The sequence below is a fragment of the Branchiostoma belcheri genome, unplaced genomic scaffold, assembly GCF_001625305.1.
Source record: "Branchiostoma belcheri isolate BF01 breed outbred unplaced genomic scaffold, Haploidv18h27 scaffold41, whole genome shotgun sequence".
Classification (NCBI taxonomy): domain Eukaryota; kingdom Metazoa; phylum Chordata; class Leptocardii; order Amphioxiformes; family Branchiostomatidae; genus Branchiostoma; species Branchiostoma belcheri.
In genome coordinates this window covers 1,954,338-1,974,486 of record NW_017804032.1, presented here as the reverse complement: position 1 = coordinate 1,974,486, position 20,149 = coordinate 1,954,338, and the positions used below count along the sequence as shown (strand labels likewise).

The following is a 20,149-nucleotide window of genomic DNA, read 5'->3' as shown; positions in this document are numbered from 1 at the left end:
TATGTAGCCAATGTAGGTGGCGCTTTTGCGACGAGAACGCAATCCCAAACATGGCTGAGTTTGTAACCCCCCTCGTCCCGGTTCATCACTGGAGTCGATTTCCTTATCCAGACCGCTTCTTTAATCCATCAGTTCCCTAGGCTATCCTAAGTTAAACTATTGCAACATCTTTTATTGTTTCACACGTTTTACTTTAAACTGTTACGGTCAGTTTGAACTAGAATTCCTGGGCGACATAAAACATCCCAACTCATAGCAGTTCCTAATCATGGAAGCCGTTCTTACTTTACGTACTGTCTATCTACGCCCCCTACCGATCTTTTAATGAAATGAAATGAAATGAAATGATCTTTATTGCATATCCTTGCCCAGACGGGCTAAATGCATACATGCTTTGTCACAGTATAAAATACATGTGGTGCATACATACATAATGTATGTTTGAGTTCTATACTAGGATTCTAAGTACTACATAATTCTTAAAGTTACTGTTTGTCTATTTTTTGGTTCTGATTTCTTCTCTCTTCTTGAAACACTTATTGATATAATCACACACTTTTTCTACAATGTGTTCATTTCTGTTTGACATAAGATGTATAAATCTATTTTGCTTGGACAGTTTCTTATATTTCTTGTCTAAATCTAGTACATTAAATAACACCTTACGTTCATTTTCATATAAACTACAATCAAGTAAAAAGTGCGACTCGTTTTCTACATATAGATGATCACAGAATTCGCACGTCCTATCGTTCAGAGGGGTACGGTTGTGCCTACCGGATTCTATATGTAAGGGATGGTCACTTATACGAAGTTTGCACATGGTTTTTCGATGTTCGAAGTTTGTAATGTTTAAATATGTTTCTCTTTCATAGTTCAGTTTAAATGTTTTGTATGTTCTTAATTTGTTGCCTTGGTTTTCTCTTCGTCCTTCTGCTTGTAGTTCTGAGTAGAACTTTTGGATGTGGATATCTTTCAATCTCTGTTTTAGTTCTTTTAGATGGGAGGGTGTGTTTAAGTGACCGTTTAAATACAGGTAGGCAAAACCGGACTCCTCTAACAGTTTCTTTACATCAGATAACCAGCAGGGTATATTTCGGCGAACTAGCTCTTGTTGTACTGTATAGGCTTCATATTGTAAACTACTTGGGAGCACTTCGTTAACTAGTCTAAAATAGTAATTGTACATTCGGCAATGGGCCTCTATCTGTAAGGGGAAACGTCCTAGTTCCGCTCTACATGCGAAGTTACTGGCGTTCCTACGGACACCAAGAATGTATTTACAAAATTTCAGATGTACAGTTTCTAATGGCGATTTGTCGTTCAAACTGTTACTGCCCCAAACTTCGGAGCCATACAGTAATATCGGTACAACACATGTGTCAAACAGTTTACAGTGTAATGATACAGAGGATCTGGTTTCTCCGAGAGTACTTCTGATGTTAAACATTGCTCTTAGGGCCCTCTTTTGTAAATTTTTCATGGCAGTGCTAAATGTACATCCTGCTGTAAACACAACTCCTAGGTAGCAGTATGATTGAACTATCTCTATCTCTTTATCATCTAGTGAGAAACGAAGGTTAGAAAATAAGAGGCCTCTTTTGTTGAATATAATTACTTTAGTTTTTGCCAGGTTGATAGTTAACTTCCATTGTTTGCAGTACCGTCCAAGGGTGTTTATTGCTTTCTGTAATCCCTGCTCACTTTCCGATAATAAGACGATATCATCGGCATAAAAGAGGCTAGTAACTTTGGAATGTTCTAGTAGGGGTGCGTCTAGGTTTTCTGCGTTGAGTTTATCTATGAGATAAAAATAAACTGCATGGTTTACAGCTTGCAGGACCTGGAAGCCTGGTAAGGATATGAAGCAAAAACTCTCATTGCTTGAATTTTTACTTTTCCAGGGATCATTTGTATGGGAATTCGAATCAAACTGTATGTGTTATTATTGTGTTACTTTTATCCTTCCATCACATGTATATAATTTCATGTAATTAAATAATATTTCGTCTCAGACGCTACCAACAGCTGAATCATATTCCACAGCCATTTAATACACCTTGTATAGCTGCCGGTTTTAAATTTCTTCCTGATAACAAATAAAGGTTAAGTTTCATCTTTAGCTGGGGGCATCTGACCTATTGGAGCAACGTCGTTTTTTTATACAAAAGCCGTTATTTTTTGCATCATTCAATTTTAGAGGTAGCATGTCGTACCATTGCCACCTCTGTCACCTCAAAGCACTTCAAAGAAGCGTGTCACAAAGATTGATATTGATTCAAAATCTTTTTATCGATGATCAGATGTAAGTAGGATAAAGGCAACCTTTTGCTACCTCAGTTGACCTCGATGTCTTTATTAACGGTTTACGATAAGTACGTCTAGAGGATCCATTAGCGTATTGACGGTGTTTAATAGAAACAGCCCACACGTTAACCGTTTATCGTGCTTCTCTCAGACAGTCGTAATGTCGCCCGGCCGACCTGGCGCCCGCCGTGGTTAAAGATTGCGGAGATACTTTCATCTCTCTGACGACCTTACTTTAAAATGTATGTACGTACACTGAGGCCACAGCAAGTAATTTATATGGATGACATCCTCTACAGACTCCAAATCTAGTACGATAGGGCGAAAAAAACAAGGCAGGCCAAAAAAACATGTTCAAATTTTGACATCATAAGCCTTGTTGAACCAAACATGATACATCTATTGTGCTAAGTTTACTATTACAACTATTACAATATCCATTACATATGAAAGGAATGAATGCACTGCATCAATTTAGAAGTAGCAAAAGAACCATAAATCAGAGCCTTGTCTTGTCTTCTCTCTTCATATTTATCTGCCATCCACGTTCCGGCATGGCAACAGACATCTTTGCACATTTTTGGCATGTTCACCACTGTCAGAGGGCAACAAAAGTCTTTTTTTTTAAATCAGACGAAAATTAATGATGTCATCCAGAAAATGTACTTGCTGTGGCCTTACTATAACATGTACACTATTAAAGGGATGGCTGGTGTAGTTTGATGAGACAGACGGAGGATATAATAGTTCACATCGGTGCTCGTGCGTTATCGTTAAACCATGAATTACCGCCAGTGAAAGATGGCCGTGTAAAACTCGAGATGCTTGCACGCCCACGCAACCAACAGATTATTCCAAACGAGTTACGTTCTGTATCTATTCAAACACAATTACTGACTCTCATCTCAAAGAAATAATTTTCTTTTAAGGACTTTCTAGCACGTTTCTACAGTTCATTGAAATGAAAAGATGCTATAACTTGAGTGCATGAATATGAATTCTTGATTTTTATAGCCACTACAACCGATCAAAAACTCATGATAGGTCTATTAGCTGCATTATGGAAATGAGCCGACAGATGGCACATGAATAAAGTATTCTGTATGACATATACAGTCGTGTACCCTTGGCCTTGCAGTGAATTCATCAAGTTGGTAAAGCACTAGATACGAAAGTAGATGGCAAAAACCAAATGATTCTATCTAGTCAAAGTTTAGATTCATAGAATTTACAACTCAGTGTCCAACTTATAAAGTACAGGAAACTGTCTAGATTTTCTTTTATAAACCTACAGTTGATGTTGAGGTCAGCAATATAAATGACATGAATTGCTGTCAGAGTTGTACGTTTCAGGGCTGCTTTTGAATAGTTTTTGAACTTTAACTAAGTATTTACTAACAATGGGTATCAGTGATAGCAACAAAAAGGAATTTTTGTTTTATCTTGGCTTTATCCACCTTGTAAGTATGCATGTATCTTGTCAATGTGTTTTATATGTGTTTCAAAGGTTATTGCCAATGAAGTGCACAGATGTTATTTTAATTTGCCATTACCGAACCAGGGCTCCACAGAGACGCAGGTATTCCAGTAACATATCCAGCTTTCCCGGAAAGCAACGATTAGATGTAAACATGCAATGTACTAGTACGTCATTCAGAGATTATAGGAGAAAACAGTGGTAAGTTTGGTAGTTTGTACGGTGATAGGGTCAAAGAGAAGTCACCGAATGGTGCACAGAAAGGTCACAACTACCGTTTAAATGTCATAGGAGATAAAACTCAGCTATCAGCAACGGCCAGGCTGGGCTTTAGAGCTCTACAGGCGAAGTTAAGATGAGAGGGCCTTGCCTATGTCAGGTAACAAACGGTATAAAATCAGTTAGACTGTTTCTCGGAATCGGTTATAGCTGTCTTGGCTTCAAGTTATAGTTTAATCCTGTTAGTCAATCTATTAGCCCTGGTTTTGTACAAAATCGAATTTCAAATATTGCTTTAATAGACACGAATTCCTCTCTTATGTCAAATTTATGTTAAATGGTTGCAACGTCGCCAGAACATGACCAATATTTTGCTTGCATGATAAGGTGTCAAAAATTTACTATCACCACAGGCCCATCAATATGGCACATATGTGTTATCGGTGTTGCATTTTAATGAACATTCTGTTCTTAACAAGATCATAATCCTCAATACAGCTGAACGATAAATAGTCTGTAAATATTTGTTCATTTGCAAGTCCATAAAACAATTCTCTACAACAGTTTTAAGGCCGCAGCAAGTAAATTTTATGGATGACATCCTCCGCGGACTCCAAATCTAATGCGAGCGGGCGAAAAAAACAAGGTTCTTACATTTTAAAATTTTGAATCAATCATTGTACAAATGGTTTTGATTCATATACACAGCCAGCATCACATATCACTGCATCAAAGTAAAAAAAAACCCATTAAATCAGACCCTTTTCTTGTCTCTTCTCTTTATAGTTATCTGCTATCCACCTTCCGGCATGACAACAGACATCTTGGCCCTTTTTTGGCATGGTGACCACTGTCAGAAGGCAACAAAATTTCTTGGTTTTTTTTTCTTCCAAAATCAGGCGAAAATTAATGCCTGCGCTGATGCCATCCATAAAAATTACTTGCTGTGGCCTAATGAACTTCTGACGTGTGCCGTGTAGGTTAATGTACTGCTGGGGTACTTACTGCTATTACTGCTTTAACATCTGTTGCCCAATATGTTCATAGCCTATTAATCCATTTATTGGGTATTACAGAAACCACACAACATTAACCTGTGCCATTTATATGTACATGTATGTACCAGTATAATGATGCTGAAAGGTTACCGATAGTCTAGTGAACACGATACGCTATGCTTAAAGCAATTTTTCAATATTGTACTGATGAATTCTAATGGAGGAATTTAGGAGCAGTTTGTATTTTGTATTTTGCAGACATTGAGTCGATTTGAATACACGAGAAAAAAAATACAATTAGCAGTTTAAGGGCACCCTAGAGGTTGTCATGGTTTGTCTTCGCCGATAGTGTTCACTTAAAATCAGATACGGCCCACTACTGGCTGTTACTCTTTTCTACCTCGTGCTTGCTTCTTGGTTCTTCTCCATTGTGAGACAATTCCTCCGTATGACTTTTTTTTTCTTTTTCAAGTCCTTTGTTGTTCTGCCCTCAATCTGTTCTTTTGTTGGGTGCAGTTTAATGTCACCCGAAGAAGGCGTTTCTTTGGTATCCTCACTACCTGCTCTATTCGTAGCAGCCGTGCTCAGAGTACTAGCTGTTCTTTGAGGAACTTTGAATCACTGTTTGAGATGTATCGATGTAACTAGCTGTTCTCTGACGGATTTTAATTTGAATCCCTGTTTGAGATCGATGTAACTCGCTGTTCTCCGACGAACTTCTCTGTTTGAGATGTATCGATGCAACTGATTTCCTTACAAGTCATAGCCCACAAAGGAATAAGAAAAAAGAGTTACATATTCAAGTCAGGAAGTTTCTTCGCCAGTACCGTCATTGAAATACAGCTCATTAAACTAACTAGCTGATAGTAAACTCCCCGCGGTGTGATGTATATATAGTCAGTGCGTGGGAAGACGTTTTATCGTTCGTTTATGAACTTGTCGTTTTTATTGACTTTCCGATGAACAGTACTCGTGCACACCGGCGTAGATCAATGCGTCATGGCAATAATTATGTTCCTGTGAGAACTGGGAGTGATTCTCACGAACAGACATCTGTTTTTGCTCCTGAACCGATCGAACTACATTATGTCTTGCCGACATCCTCCGCGGACGGGCCGGACCTCCTGGCCTCTGGTGTGGATTCCATTTACACTGAATCGATTTCGTTTTGCGTTGATTTATGGTTGCAATTATTTTGTCATGATTGAGGCAAACCTACACAGGAAATAAACCCGGAGAGAGGTACGATTCTGCACGGCTGTGATGTCAGACGGAAGCTGGGACTACTTGTTGTGTGCTAAGATCTCTGTAATGAACGAGACTCCGGAACACTGGTTCTGATAAGTTTTTAGGTATCAACAATACGGCGCCCATATGGCGTTAGTTAGTCATTACATGACGCCATGGCTAGAAATAAGCTCATTAAACTCAACATTTAAGGTCATTGAAGGTATGTATTTGTGTGTACCAAGGGCAGATTTGTCTCTCTTTCTCTGTGTGAATGTCAAAGAAAAGTATGTTCTGTGTGTCGATGGTGTTAAGTACCAATGATTTGTATGTTTTTGTTTGTTTGGATGGTGCTCAGCACAAATAACGGGTATACTTGTGCTTGTTTAGATGGTGTACAACACCAGTAAGAGGTGTTTATGTGTGGATGGTGTTCAGCACCAAGGAGAGGTATTTTTGTGTGTTACTGGTGTCCAGCACGGAGAACAGGTGTGTCTGTATGTGTATGGATGGTGTTCAGCACCAAGGACAGGCCTAGGTATGCTTGTCTGTCTGGGTGTATGAGCAGTCTGTCTCTGTGTGGATAGCTTTCAGCACCAAGGACAGACATACTTGTCTAGCTCTGTGTGTGGATAGCTTTCAGCACCAAGGACAGACATACTTGTCTAGCTCTGTGTGTGGATAGCTTTCAGCACCAAGGACAGACATACTTGTCTAGCTCTGTGTGTGGATAGCTTCCAGCACCAAGGACAGACATACTTGTCTAGCTCTGTGTGTGGATAGCTTCCAGCACCAAGGACAGGCATACTTGTCTGCCTCTGTGTGTGGATGGTGTTCAGCACCAAGGACAGGTGTGACCACTAACTAGCACCACAATGTCTTTTTGCACCGACAAAAAAAACAATGACCAGCATCGACCCACAATATACACTTTTAGAGCTTAAGTTTTATTTTCCCCATGTCTGACAATGACCGATGACTTTAAGCTGTGTAAGATATCCCTACATTGGGATAAAATCCAGGATCAGCTCCTATTTTTCGTTGACGTAAAACACAGCAGTAGTCCTGCACCAGGTCCATAATGGTGTTAACACCCCGCTGACAAAACTTGGGTCCACGCAAATCCCTGCAATCATCGCAGGATACAATTTCAATCCACGGTCATACAGGGAATGGACCTACAGCTGCGGCGGAAATTGACCAACGCCGCAGTCTTCAATCTATCGGCGGAAATGTTTCTTATGTCTATCAGTCTTCCCAATAGGTGGTCCTGTATCATAGCAATGATCGCCTCCTTCGGTGGCCACGATTTTGCAGAGAGAAAACATTTTTTTTTATTCCAACAATTCACGACAACACATGATGACGGCACACTCAAGATTTTCAACTTATTTTATGTCTCCACCAACAGAGAGGACAAGTACAGGACAGGACAGTACTCATTTTCACTTGACTATAGTCTTGAGTTAAGTGAGGAAAGTCGCGTAAAGTGCCTTTCCCAAGGGCACAAGGTCGGTGGCATGTCAGTACTCGAACTCGAGACCTCTTGGTTCTGGGTCGAGCTCTCTGCAGTTAAGCCACATTCCACCAAAGTACTTGGGAACGTTGAAGGTGGTAAACTCATTTTTTGTAAAATCGCAAAATGCTCCCCATTTGTTTAGACAGGTGTTTAAAGAAATGAAGCAGGTTGTCAGTAAGCAGCACAAATGAATTGTAAAATTCAAGCATACTTTTTAAAGTGCAGTCAACAAACTTCACCATCCTTTGTGTATATTTGCCTTCTTCGAACTGTACATTTATGATGAAAGACGAAAACATGCACCTCCTGGCTATTTCAAGAGTACTCTACCATGATGCCTTCTGCTATTTCAAACCACAGTCCATATTTCATACAAATCACCATTTAGCTTTAGATTCCAAGAACTGAAGACAGATTTGTAAGCTGCAATCTAAGGTACGCAGAGCAAATCGAATCCCATTTACCTTTGTCGGTGGGAGGTAAGAATTCGGATTAAATGGCGCGAAAAAAAGGGGGGCTCATCTACGTTTCCGCTTCAGGTTGCAGTCTGTGTGATGTAGCACCCGTGAAACGTGACCGTAATGGCAGCGCCATTCCAGCCTGAAAAATTTAGATGATGCAGTGATGGTGGTCAGGAGTCACGGCCATCTATCAGGGTCTAGGATCAGGAAGGTCAGCGCACACCTAATCCTTCACGCCGTACAGGGCACTTTGACAATGTCCAAATCTTTGGTCAAGAAGCTGTAAACGTTTCATGATGACAGGACTGTCTCTCAATTATGTCTAAACATGTTCCTTTGTTTCTTTGCAATACCCCTGTCTTTAAGCACGTCTTAAAGTACGCGTAAAGGTACAGGTAAGGAGCCTTTATGCATTATTAAGTGTGCTTAAAGAGGTTTGGTGTAGTGAATGGATATCATAATTGCTTGATGATATCTTGAAAGTTAATCTGTGTTGGTAGAAGTCCTCATGAAACAAGATTGAACTGCAATTGCTCACTCCTTGACAAAGACTGGAGTTGTACAGTCGAAAATTTAGGTGAGTCCAAATTTTTGTGTTGGCAATTGTAATTCAATCTTGTTTCATTGCTTGATGATGTTAATATACATTTCAGGATCTTGTGTTCAGACTTGCACCTCAGGATAGTGTTCTTCTCTGCATCAGTTTTCTGTTTAAGACAGAATAGATGTACTCCCGGGTTATTGTTGAATTATAAAGGATACCTGACACAGTGGAACGGGCTTATTCGTGCGCTTCATTTTAATTCATGGATGATGAAGGTCTTATGCTGAGGTGCAGCGTGGTAAATGGTTCCATTAGTCGAGGTTCACCAAGGATCCGCTGGAATGGGATTCATAAAACACGAAGAAAAAGACTGATAAACGTGTCCCACCATGTACCTCGCGGTTAGTACGGGAAAAGGTCGATCATTGCTTCCTTCATCTGTCACCTAGTTCACCGTCAGATTTTTTTTTCATTCGGCAAATATTTAGTTAAAAGAGGTCCAAATTTCACCAATCCTTATTTTTGTTACATTGGAATCTGGAGGTATTTTTTTGAGGGGGGAATGATCTGTGGGTTTGTGTATCAGTTTGCCCTGATAGAGTGGGTTGAAAGCACGTGGGAAGGGAAGATTGACAGGCAGAATGAGATGAGGCTCAAGATCTCAGAATCTGGCAGGAATTACAGGAATTGACATGGGGGAATTTAGGAAGCCGGGAACTGCATATTTGCGTAATTACTGGAAGCCTGAAATAATCGATTTTTTGTCGATGTTTTCTTTGCCAGTTTATAATACCAACACATTCAGGAAAGGATGGTACATACTATAGTTATGGTTGAACTCTTGCTCCCACATTGAGGCTATGGAAGCGTACCGAACTCAACCAAATCACAAACTCTGTCATTGAGCGATCCCAACATCCAGATTTAGCAACCGTTAATAATAGCCAATGACGAGTCGTTTGATGACTCTCAAATTGGCCATCCGCGAAGACTGGTTTCCAATTTACTCCTGTACCAGGAACGCCACAGCTAATGAGCTGATGGTTAATTAAGTACCTCTTACAGAAGGGGGTGTGATTCATTGACTACGCTTTGATCAGATGCATTGCGTTAAGATCAAAGAACATGTTTTACTCTGTGTGTTCTCTAAGTCCCAATAGGTGGCACATTTTATTCTTGATAAAAAAAAGCCTATTAGCGAAGGCTAATGAAGCGTTTGAACATTCCTTCTTCTGTATCATGACATTGTATAGATTTCAAAAATAGATATAAAAAGCCATTTTCTTTCAGAAGTATCGGACACACTGGTTTACATTCTCGGAGGACTGAAAGATCATGCAATGTATTTTTATTAGAAAATCTACTTCTATTAACCTATTTGTGATGAAAGCATATCTCACGATATATGCCTTATACTTCACAAGTATTCAACCAGATTCTCAACTTCTAACAGTTTTAGGCAACCAAAGCCGAAAACAAACAGCAAAAAGAAAACCTTTCAGTACAGGGCAATTTACCTCTAGAACAAATTACCATTACAAATCAAAACACTTATCAGCACATCTAACTTCAAGAAAACTATCCGCCAACCATACAGTGTGACTTCTGTGATTAGTTTGTAGCTTAACTTCCCTTTATTTGTATATAGTGTAAATCTCTTTTGTGTTTTATGTGTGTGTTAGTTTGTAGCTTAACTTCCCTTTATTTGTATATAGTGTAAATCTCTTTTGTGTTTTATGTGTGTGTTTTAACAATGCTATTTGTTGTGTGTATTTTTTTCGAATGAAACCTGGAAGATTAGCTTTTTGGCTCAATGGTATCGGAATAAAGAGAATAAAGAGAGTTAGTTCCTACATCGCCACGCCCTGGACTTTTCCGATATTGCAATTGGCCTCATCCGGTCAATGTGAGTTAACAGCCTGGCCATGAGTAGACGGGAATAACACACGGCAGTATATCGTCGTTAAGGGACTAACCAACTGCAGCGGGCAGGGCACATCCTATCTGATATTTATAGACGTCAAATCAATACTTTACATTCAATTCAATACGTCTTTTGGCTCCTATATTTTTCTTCCTAGCGGGGTTGTGTCGTAGTGAACTGTTGAAAGAGGTTTATTGTGTTTACCGAAGGAAAACATATTGTTTTTACTCACTTTTTTCCTCCTCCTCTTCTGTTCCAAACACTAACCTCTGACCTGGCCAATGACATTATTTGTTGACGTCTGTCACCATGGTGACTGGTGTTGGGTTACATAATGTTGCAATTTCATGGTCTGCTCTGCTCCTGTCACCATACACTAGCAGTACATGTATATGAATGTGTTTGAGTAAAAATTAACAGGGCAGACCATGTCTGAAGGTAAATATTATGCATTTGCTTTGCAAATGTTACTTCTCTAGTTTTTGTCATATTTTACCCTAACATGTTGAGGTTTTTTAACATCCACAAGCAGTGATAGCATGTGATTGAATCATTTATTAGTTATCGGGAGATTTCTGTGCAAACAACTTTGTGCTACTTTTAACATGTTATATATAAGATGTTGATGCTAAAGATCACATGGGTTTGATTTGAACAAAGTTTCTACTTTAGTGTTTTTGGTTCTTATATACAAGTGAATTCTCTACATGTTATGTGGCTATTTCAATTGAAAACGAAAACAATGTAAGTCGATCGCTTTGTTCTGATAGAGTAGAAGAGGTAAAGACTAAGCAAGCCAAAATTTATGTATGGACACTAATGTGGATTTTTTGTCAAACTTTATTCTACAACAATTAGTTTACTACACCCAATGACAGACAACACCGGACCATTACGTAACAATATCTAGTATGAGCAATCGTAACAATCAATATCATTTGTTGTATACATTAGCTGACACACGTTATTAATGTTTTGGGTTTTTAATTAACATACTCGATAGCGATTGGGCAATCGTTCCCTCACAATATACGACAGTGGTATTGGATATTGAATGTCTGTACATATTTCACATATATATATACATTCGAATGATTGCATTAATATTAAATAACATCACATTTACATTGTCACCTTTATACTTTTGATTCATTTTAGAAGACGAATAATGTATACAGTTTACAAAGCATTACACGCACTATTTACTAGTGGAACTAATGATTGCCATTGCTCATTATCATAAAACCATTACCGATGGAAAACATGGCGTTAGCGTGATGTTAATGGGTATATGTTTGATTTTTTTTCCTGCGAATGATGGTTGAACGTGTAAATAATTAGCTGCATTACTGAGCCTTTGCTGCAATCAGCTTGACACACACTTAATTTCTATATTATGTGTTTTTCTTTTCGCAATACTAATTCTACTACAAATTATATGATATCAGAATAGACACTCACTGCTTTACATCATTTTTGCAAGAAGCTTCGGAAATTTTACGATGACTATTCTGTTACCTGGAAATGGTACTTTTCCCACATTATAGTAGGGTATGATTAGTCACTGGTAATATACATATTTAGTTTTGAGACGAACTGCGTACAATAACAGTAATATTTCTACACTGTTGATATAGAGTACATGGTGATGGACCGTTCTATTTTCAAGTTCTGAACAGAAGATGTTCTAGGAAACATTTTCTTCTTGATTTTTAGGACGAGCTTGCGAGCTCCTAGGCGAAACTTCAAGTTTGTTGTGGAGTAGATGACACAATTCCAGAAACTGTTGGCAACAGCGAGATACATGAAGGAGAAGGATAGGTTAGGTGCCAGACGGTGGTTGGCAAACACACTGTAGGCGTATGCAGTAACCATAGGGATCCACGATATAGCAAATGTCGCGATGACGATGGCAACTGTTTTGGCTGCTTTGATGGCAGTAATGGGGTAATGGTTAGTGACCTGGCCCTGACTACCTCGGATATGGTAAAGCTGCTTAGCGTGATTTCTAGCGATGATGAAAATTTTAATGTTGAGAATAAACATGATAATGAAGGGTGGAATAACAAGGACAAACACAACTATGCCAAACGAAGTGTTAGAGAAGATGTCAAGTGTGCAGATGTACATCTTATAGCTGTACCCGTAACGCCCCCAGCCTAGAAAAGGTCCCATAGAGTACACAGAGGCTGCCAGCCAAGACTTGAGGATCATAAATATGCATTTACGGTTGGTCATTACGCTGTAGTATTCTATAGGCTTGGCGATGGAAACATATCTGTCGATGCTGAGGTCCATGAGGAGGAAGATCGATGAGAGGGTGAAGGTTGAAGACATGAAGCCGACATACTGGCACACTCTATCCGGGTAGGTCCACACGCCCTCCAGGGTAGTCTGGACGGTAAACGGGACCACGAAGATGCCAAGACCGAGATCGGCGCTGGCCAGGGCCACCATAAAACTACGGAGAGATGAAGCACACGTTAGATAAGCCGTAGATAGTCCTGTGATCTACACTTATTGCTATGAACCGGGCGAGAGGTCGCGAACAGGGACTGCTTTTTTAAACCTTTTGTAATCGATTCGGCCGTGATTTACAATTCAATGGCGTTGGGTTATGTAAAGGTAGTAAATATGAATGACGAAAGAGCCCCATTTATTCGTGGCATACTATGATTTGGTCATTTTATCAATATAAATCATATAACGTTTAGACTACAATGGCTGTATATTCACAAAGAAGTTAGGAAACAGTCTGGAAAACAATTAGCTTCTCATTTTGTTCAATAGCCATAGGGCATGAGAACAGGACACACAATACTTTCTTGCAATACAATCTTGAGGGCTTTAGCTTGCCATTTTAGTCACGATCGAAGCTAAAAGCGGTCTTGAATCCAAACAGACCCAAAGCAAACTGTGGCATGGCCTCAACGTGTCTCTTACCATGTGCGAAACATTAAAACGGTCTTAAGGGAGACTTTGTGAGCTGTGTGCCACTTTGAAGTCCCAATTTCAGTGATAGCCATTTGCGCCCTTTTCAGATACCGATCGTTACTGGGCACTCAGGGAAGCCATGTAAAAGATTTTATCACCACCGTTCTTAGTACTTAGCTATGTCTACATCTTGTACTTGGGCACCAATGACGCAGAACAGACACATAAAATAGATACTACTTGTGTGGAAATTATACATTGAAAGTACCTAGAGCTAGACGGTAAAAACAGAGCATTCTCATAGCAAATAGACAACACAATGATTATACAATCGTTAAGTTTCTCAATCACTCTCACAGAGATGAAAGAAAACCAAACGAGCAATTCTTGACTTTGTTCGTAGCCATGCTAAGCGAAATCATATAATAGCAGTAGCATGTGTACGTAAATAACAGCCCATTACGAACCAATGCAACAAAATATAGCTTTTTGAAAATTTCCAACAGATGAATGAGTCAATTTGTATTCATGAGATATACATCACAAACCTAGACCGCGGAAGAAAATGGAACGCAGCTATCTTTCAATCAAATAATCTTTGGCTTTACAATCCGTGACTTCTACTATTGAATCACTGACATTGTTAACGACGTTACCCTCGCTGATAATTACATGACATTGTTGAAACATGGAATCATATGCATTTAGCTTAGCTATAGGATGATTGTTGCGTGCTGTTGTCTGGCCAGGTCACATGCACGCATTCTACACACAGACACACAGGCAGACAAACACACACACAAACACACAGAGAGAGAGAGAGAGAGAGAGAAAGAAAGAGGGACACACACACACACGCACGCACACACACACACACACACACGCACGCACGCACGCACACACACACATACACACACAGAGAGAGAGAGAGAGAGAGAGAGAGAGAGAGAGAGAGAGAAAGACGCACACACACTTAAAGGCATCACAAGTATCTGAATCCTTTCCAAACTATGTCTTACCTGCCAGACACCGTCCTAAGGTTCTCGTTGTAGAGAATGACGGCGATGTTGAAGATGTTCCCGAGGATGATCAGCCCGCTGATGATGCCCATCAGTACCGCCTTGTAGGGCGAGGCTCCCGCGCGGTAAAAATCGTCATTGTTGCCGTCCGCTGAATCGTTCATGACTTTGGAGTTTGGTGTTCTCGTAGGATTTCTTCAAATAAAACCGCGAGCGACTGATCCTAAGGTCTTCGACAGCTGTTGGGTAAAGGCAGCCGCCCGCCGCGAAGAAGGAAATTGGAAAATTCTCCCTGTTCTTCCTACAGGTTGCAGCTCTGCGCACGCTCTTGGCCTAGCTTGTCAGTCTCTGGCACTATGCTGTTCAGCGTTGTCACACGACCGACTTCCCGACTGAACAAAAATAGACCTCTGACTCAAAGGTCGGAAACTTCCGGAAGATAAGAGAGGGAACTAAACACACTATTAGGGAAGAGTGACGAAGTGTCCGCTCTACTCGATAGTAAAACAAATACAAAGACTGGCTCTTCAGAAAACAGATAGCATATCTTGAAGGCTGTACGTAAGAGTCTCCTGTAGCTCAGTGTAACGTCGTGTTGCTGGATATGTTCGGTCAGGGGAAGCTCATTCTCACGCTTCGCAGTCGGTAAGTCTTGAAAAGATTGCCGGGAAGCTGACTTCGCCCCGCTGTGTCACTGATAGAACCTCATTATAGTTGACCACACGGATGGATACAGCCAGGATGTGTTTATGACTGATGGTAGCCATGTGACGGTGCTCAAGGCGAAGCTTTTATGTTAAGAGCTCTGCCGTATATGACGTAACACATCCTTATCATGTGGTTGTCAGCGGTGACGTTCACGTTTGACCTACATTCATCTCAATTGGTCTGCATCTCGTCCGGAGGAACAGATTAGATCACAAGTATTCATCAAAACGTTTTATCATTATTTACTTTCCCTTAAGCTCAGACAAGCAAAGTACTGAATTATCGTGCCCCTTCTCGACCGTTTAGGTCGATTGCCATACATCCAAGGTAAAACAGCAAAGGCTGTGGCCTCGGGTTGCTCAAAATCTCAGACTTAGGCTAGGGTTAGGGGAAGTGTGACCTCAGACATTAGGCATACCTTCTCTAGTTCTCCGATAACACAAGTACACCCTAGAGGCGACTGCTACATAGTCGGCCGGCAATGGAAGACGCAAAGCGATATTTGATGTTGAATTTACTTGCGCCATGTTTTCTTAAGCTTGCGATAGGTGTTGTCAATTCCAGGTGTTCTCAGTAGATAACGTCATCAGGCATTTTGCACTGTTTGCTGAGCGGCTTTACATGTATGTGTACATAACAAAATCACATAATAACGCTTTCTCGCTAATCGCTTTACCATAATAACATCTACTTAGGCCACAGCAAGTAATTTTTATAGATGACATCAGCGCGCGCATTAATTTTCGCCTGATTTTGGAAAAAAAAACAAGAAATTTTGTTGCCTTCTGACAGTGGTCACCATGGCGAAAATAGGCCAAGATGTCTGTTGCCATGCCGGAAGGTGGATGGCAGATAACTATAAAGAGAGGAGACAAGACAGGGCTCTGATTTTATGTTTTGTTTCTTACTTTGATGCAGTGATATGTGATGTTACCATTGAATCAAAACCATTTGTACACTGATTGAGTCAAAATTTCAAAATGTAAGAACCTTGTTTTTTTCGGCCCGCCTTGTTTTTTCTTTCGCCCGCTCGCATTAGATTTGGAATCTGTGGAGGATGTCATCCATAACATTTACTTGCTGTGGCCTTATTACTTATTAGCACTGCGTCAATGACTTATGTTGTAAATATTGGCGCAGCGGTGAATTTATGGTTGTTAAGTGATACGGTACCGTTATAGGACTATAAGTTATGAATTTCAGTTTGCCTTTCGATTATCGATGAAAATCATTATTTCAATTATTATAACTTTTTAGCTCTCTCACTAATCTATTCCCTCATTCACCTTTCATTTAGTCTCTCAGACTTCATTCATTCGTTCATTCATTCATTCTCTAGATCTCTTACGTTTTCTCTCTGCCATGTATAAAATATTTCTATTTTGTCCATACGATATTACTTCGTTTCCCTTTCAATGAAGCATGATCTGGTTTAGAGTCATATTCCCAGAAAATCCATTTTCAGTCCAGCAAATATGGTTAAACATCCAAAATTGATCCAACCTGCTCATACCACATATACCAGATAAATCACATACCATCGTATCACTACCAGATTTCGTACTAGAAATTTGTCAGGACCCTGGGTACCATCCTGCTGAAATATGGGTATCTGTGAACCTTACACAGAGCAGGGGTGTCAAGAGGTGACGGAAAACCAAATTGCGTTTCAGAATTTTCTCCGAAATGGACGCTGTGGCGCCCTTAGCAAGATACAATCTACATCCTAGGACGTCATAGAGATCGACTAGTACTGCAAATATACACCACTGCTGGGAGAAAAACAAGATGGGATTTGAAAACTTGTCGTCTCGTTGAAAAGATGGATGTTTCCATGTCATGGACATGTCAGATATAATAGATCTTTCTTTGCACTCGCTATTTATAACTCAGTGTCGGGTCAATACTTCTAGAGATGACTGTTGAATGGCAAATGTTTAGCTACCTGGTGCTTAGTGATACCGTGATACAATATTGAACGTACATTTGCTCTGATAGTGATTATCAGCTGTAAAGTAGGCTTTAGAATAGTATTTCCTCTCCCTGGATTCAAAAAGAATTTTTCCATAAAAGAATTCTCCGATGAATATAATAACATTTTGCTATTTGGGTCAGATATAGCTGAGGAAGACTGAGTGATTCAGTCGAAAATTTCTGGTGAGTCAAATTTCGAGTTGGAGAAAAATTTTTCATAATGTAATTTACCAACTCAAATGAACTTTCATGCTAACATTTTTCTATATTGAGGGGAAATTGTGATGCTATGGCAATGACCGTTTGCGTTAATTTTGCCGCAAAGTGGACGTCGACGCTACTTTTACTCTGAAGGCATCACTGAACATGTAAACAACATGGAGGCCTGGTTCTGTGAAGCACACGATTTGCCACAAGTAGGTCGCGTTATGGAGTATTCAGGGGGATTTGAAGATCCCCGACCGTGAGTTAAGAATGTGGGAAATCAAGAGACAGGCAGAAAACTGATCGTCAGGCCGTGAATGGAGATATCTGGTTCGGTCAATGGATCTTTCTACGCCTCTTGTGACGGCTATGTGTATAAAAGACATAACCAGCAAAAGGCAAACATCCTCCAAGAGTCGCCATGGCTAAACAACGCCATCTACCGACAACAGCTCTGCAGTGTTTATTTTTCTACACAGAACTAATTGCATACATGCAACGTAATAGTCTACAAATATTGAACAACCATCTTTCAAATGTGCGTGATTATGACATGTTTGCGTTAGTCTATGCTTACACAAATCCAAATTTGAAAGCTACCTCAACACTCTGATGAGTGAACAAGGTCATGAAACATTTTCTTTACCCTTAGAACGAACTTCTTTGCCCCTTGTCTAAAGCTGGCGTTAGTTGAAGAGTATATGATACAGTTCCAGAAGCTATTTGATATCAACAAAAATGTAAATGCAAAAACCAAGTCAGCTGGCAGGTCATATTCTGTAAACATCGAGTAAGTGTAAGAGCAAATTAAAGGTAGTAGTGAGACCACACATGTTATCACAACTATCCCGACAGTCATTGCGGGTTTGAATGACGTCACAGGGAATGTCCTAGGTACCTGGTTAGAATGCCGTATAGTCCGAGACTGTTTTCTCGCTATTCGGAGTATCATTAGATTCAGGAAACACATGACAAATATCGGGGGTAGAGAGATGACAAAGAAGACGCTTCCGAAGTAAATGTCCGTGAAGATTCCCAGCGTGCACGTGCACATCTTGTAGTTGTAGACAAACGAGCCCCACCCGAAGAAGGGCGTTGCAGAATACACGGCCGCTACCACCCACGACGAACCAATCATGACTCCACACCTCTTCTCTGTCATGATTTTGTAGTGCTTGACTGGCTTGGCTATCCAGATGTACCTGTCCACACTCAGGTCAAATAGAAGCAACACTGATGTTATAATCAGAGTTGTGCTGATGAATCCACAGAAGTCACAGCTGGCCTTGCTGTACACCCACCTCCCCTCCATAGCCGGTCTCACCATGAAGGGTAGGCCGAATAGACCCAGACCAAGATCGGCACACGACAGGGCCACCATAAAGCTGTAATATAGATTGAATGAATGAACTGGTGTATTCATTATATACAACACACACGCCATTGCAGCCTTACATGGCTGAATTGGGGCATGATACACATTAAGATTTATCAAGAATGGTTCAGCAGCTCAACAATAAAAGGTAAAACACTATTCTTGAACCTAGACGTCCTGCAGCTAAACTGTGTGAAGTTGTCCTTTGATCTCAGTTCTCTGCCATGTAGGCTTCCTCGTTTAGGAAGTAACAACCTATATATACTATAGAGAAGTTGGGAGATTTAGGTATCGACAATGTATGATAATGCCATGAAAATTGGAACAAATTATGAAAAATAATGCTTTTTTTGATCACAAAGTCTTTGAGCGCTTGCTTGCTTCGAATTCCACGGTAATGTATGGGCAACAAATAGTTACTGTACATTGTAAATTATGATGGTGTTTTGTCCGTATTTAGTGATATTTTTAGATGTGTTTGTCTATGTGTATGCGTTTGTCAAAATGGGCCATAGAGCCTGAAATAACTTGAGACTAAATAAGTATAAATAATAATCATTCTAACGACAGTTAAGATTTGTCATGATTACTACCTGACCATAAAAACAATATTTATAAAAGAGAGAAAGTTTATAAGAAGAATACAGACCTTCCAGTGACGTTCCTCAGATTACTGTTGTAGAGAAGGACACAGATGTTGAAGATGTTCCCCAGGATGATGAGAATGATCATGATCGTCAGTGCTGAGGCCTTGAAGGGTGAGGGCAAAACGGGATGGTCGGTTATCATATCTGTTGAACTCCTATTGTCACAGATATGCACAACACAAGGCATTGTTTCCCGTTCTTATGCCTTACGTTTTAAACAGACGAAACTAGGATTTTTTTGCCACCGAACAATGTTCGTGTACGTAATTTGGTAACATACAGTTTTGTTTGATATTTGTAATAGGAATTAATATAATGGAACATATGGTTTTCATAATGAATGGACCATTAGCCGTTATTTTTTCTTAGTCATTGTTTGACTTCAACGTTAAAAGTTACGTAAAATAAATGGCATGGGTCATGTACCTGCACTTAACATTTAATCTGTGTTTGCCAAGAGGCACTGGCATTGTAAAATAAGGCCATGTTGATTTGATTATATGGATGACATCCGCGCGCGCATGAATTTTCGGCCGTTTCCAAAAAAAAAAAAAAACGTTTAACTAACCATACTGTAAATCGTGCAAACAAGTTGCTAAATGAGCAAAAATA

The 20,149-nt window shown here is 40.0% G+C and overlaps 2 protein-coding genes across 2 annotated transcripts; both read right to left on the bottom strand.

Annotated features, from left to right (window-relative positions):
• Positions 1–1,247: 1,247 nt before the first annotated feature.
• On the bottom strand, positions 1,248–14,793 carry LOC109477734 (dopamine D2-like receptor). The gene is made up of 3 exons (XM_019779080.1): positions 14,630–14,793; positions 12,918–13,137; positions 1,248–1,259 (listed from the first exon to the last, which is right to left on the bottom strand). Exons 1-3 carry the CDS (start codon positions 14,791–14,793, stop codon positions 1,248–1,250), a joined length of 396 nt encoding a protein of 131 aa, XP_019634639.1.
• Positions 14,794–17,864: 3,071 nt separating this feature from the next.
• On the bottom strand, positions 17,865–19,622 carry LOC109477733 (beta-1 adrenergic receptor-like). The gene is made up of 3 exons (XM_019779078.1): positions 19,540–19,622; positions 18,162–18,900; positions 17,865–17,882 (listed from the first exon to the last, which is right to left on the bottom strand). The coding sequence occupies exons 1-3, from the start codon at positions 19,620–19,622 to the stop codon at positions 17,865–17,867; spliced, it is 840 nt and encodes a 279-aa protein (XP_019634637.1).
• Between the last annotated feature and the right edge of the window lie 527 nt (positions 19,623–20,149).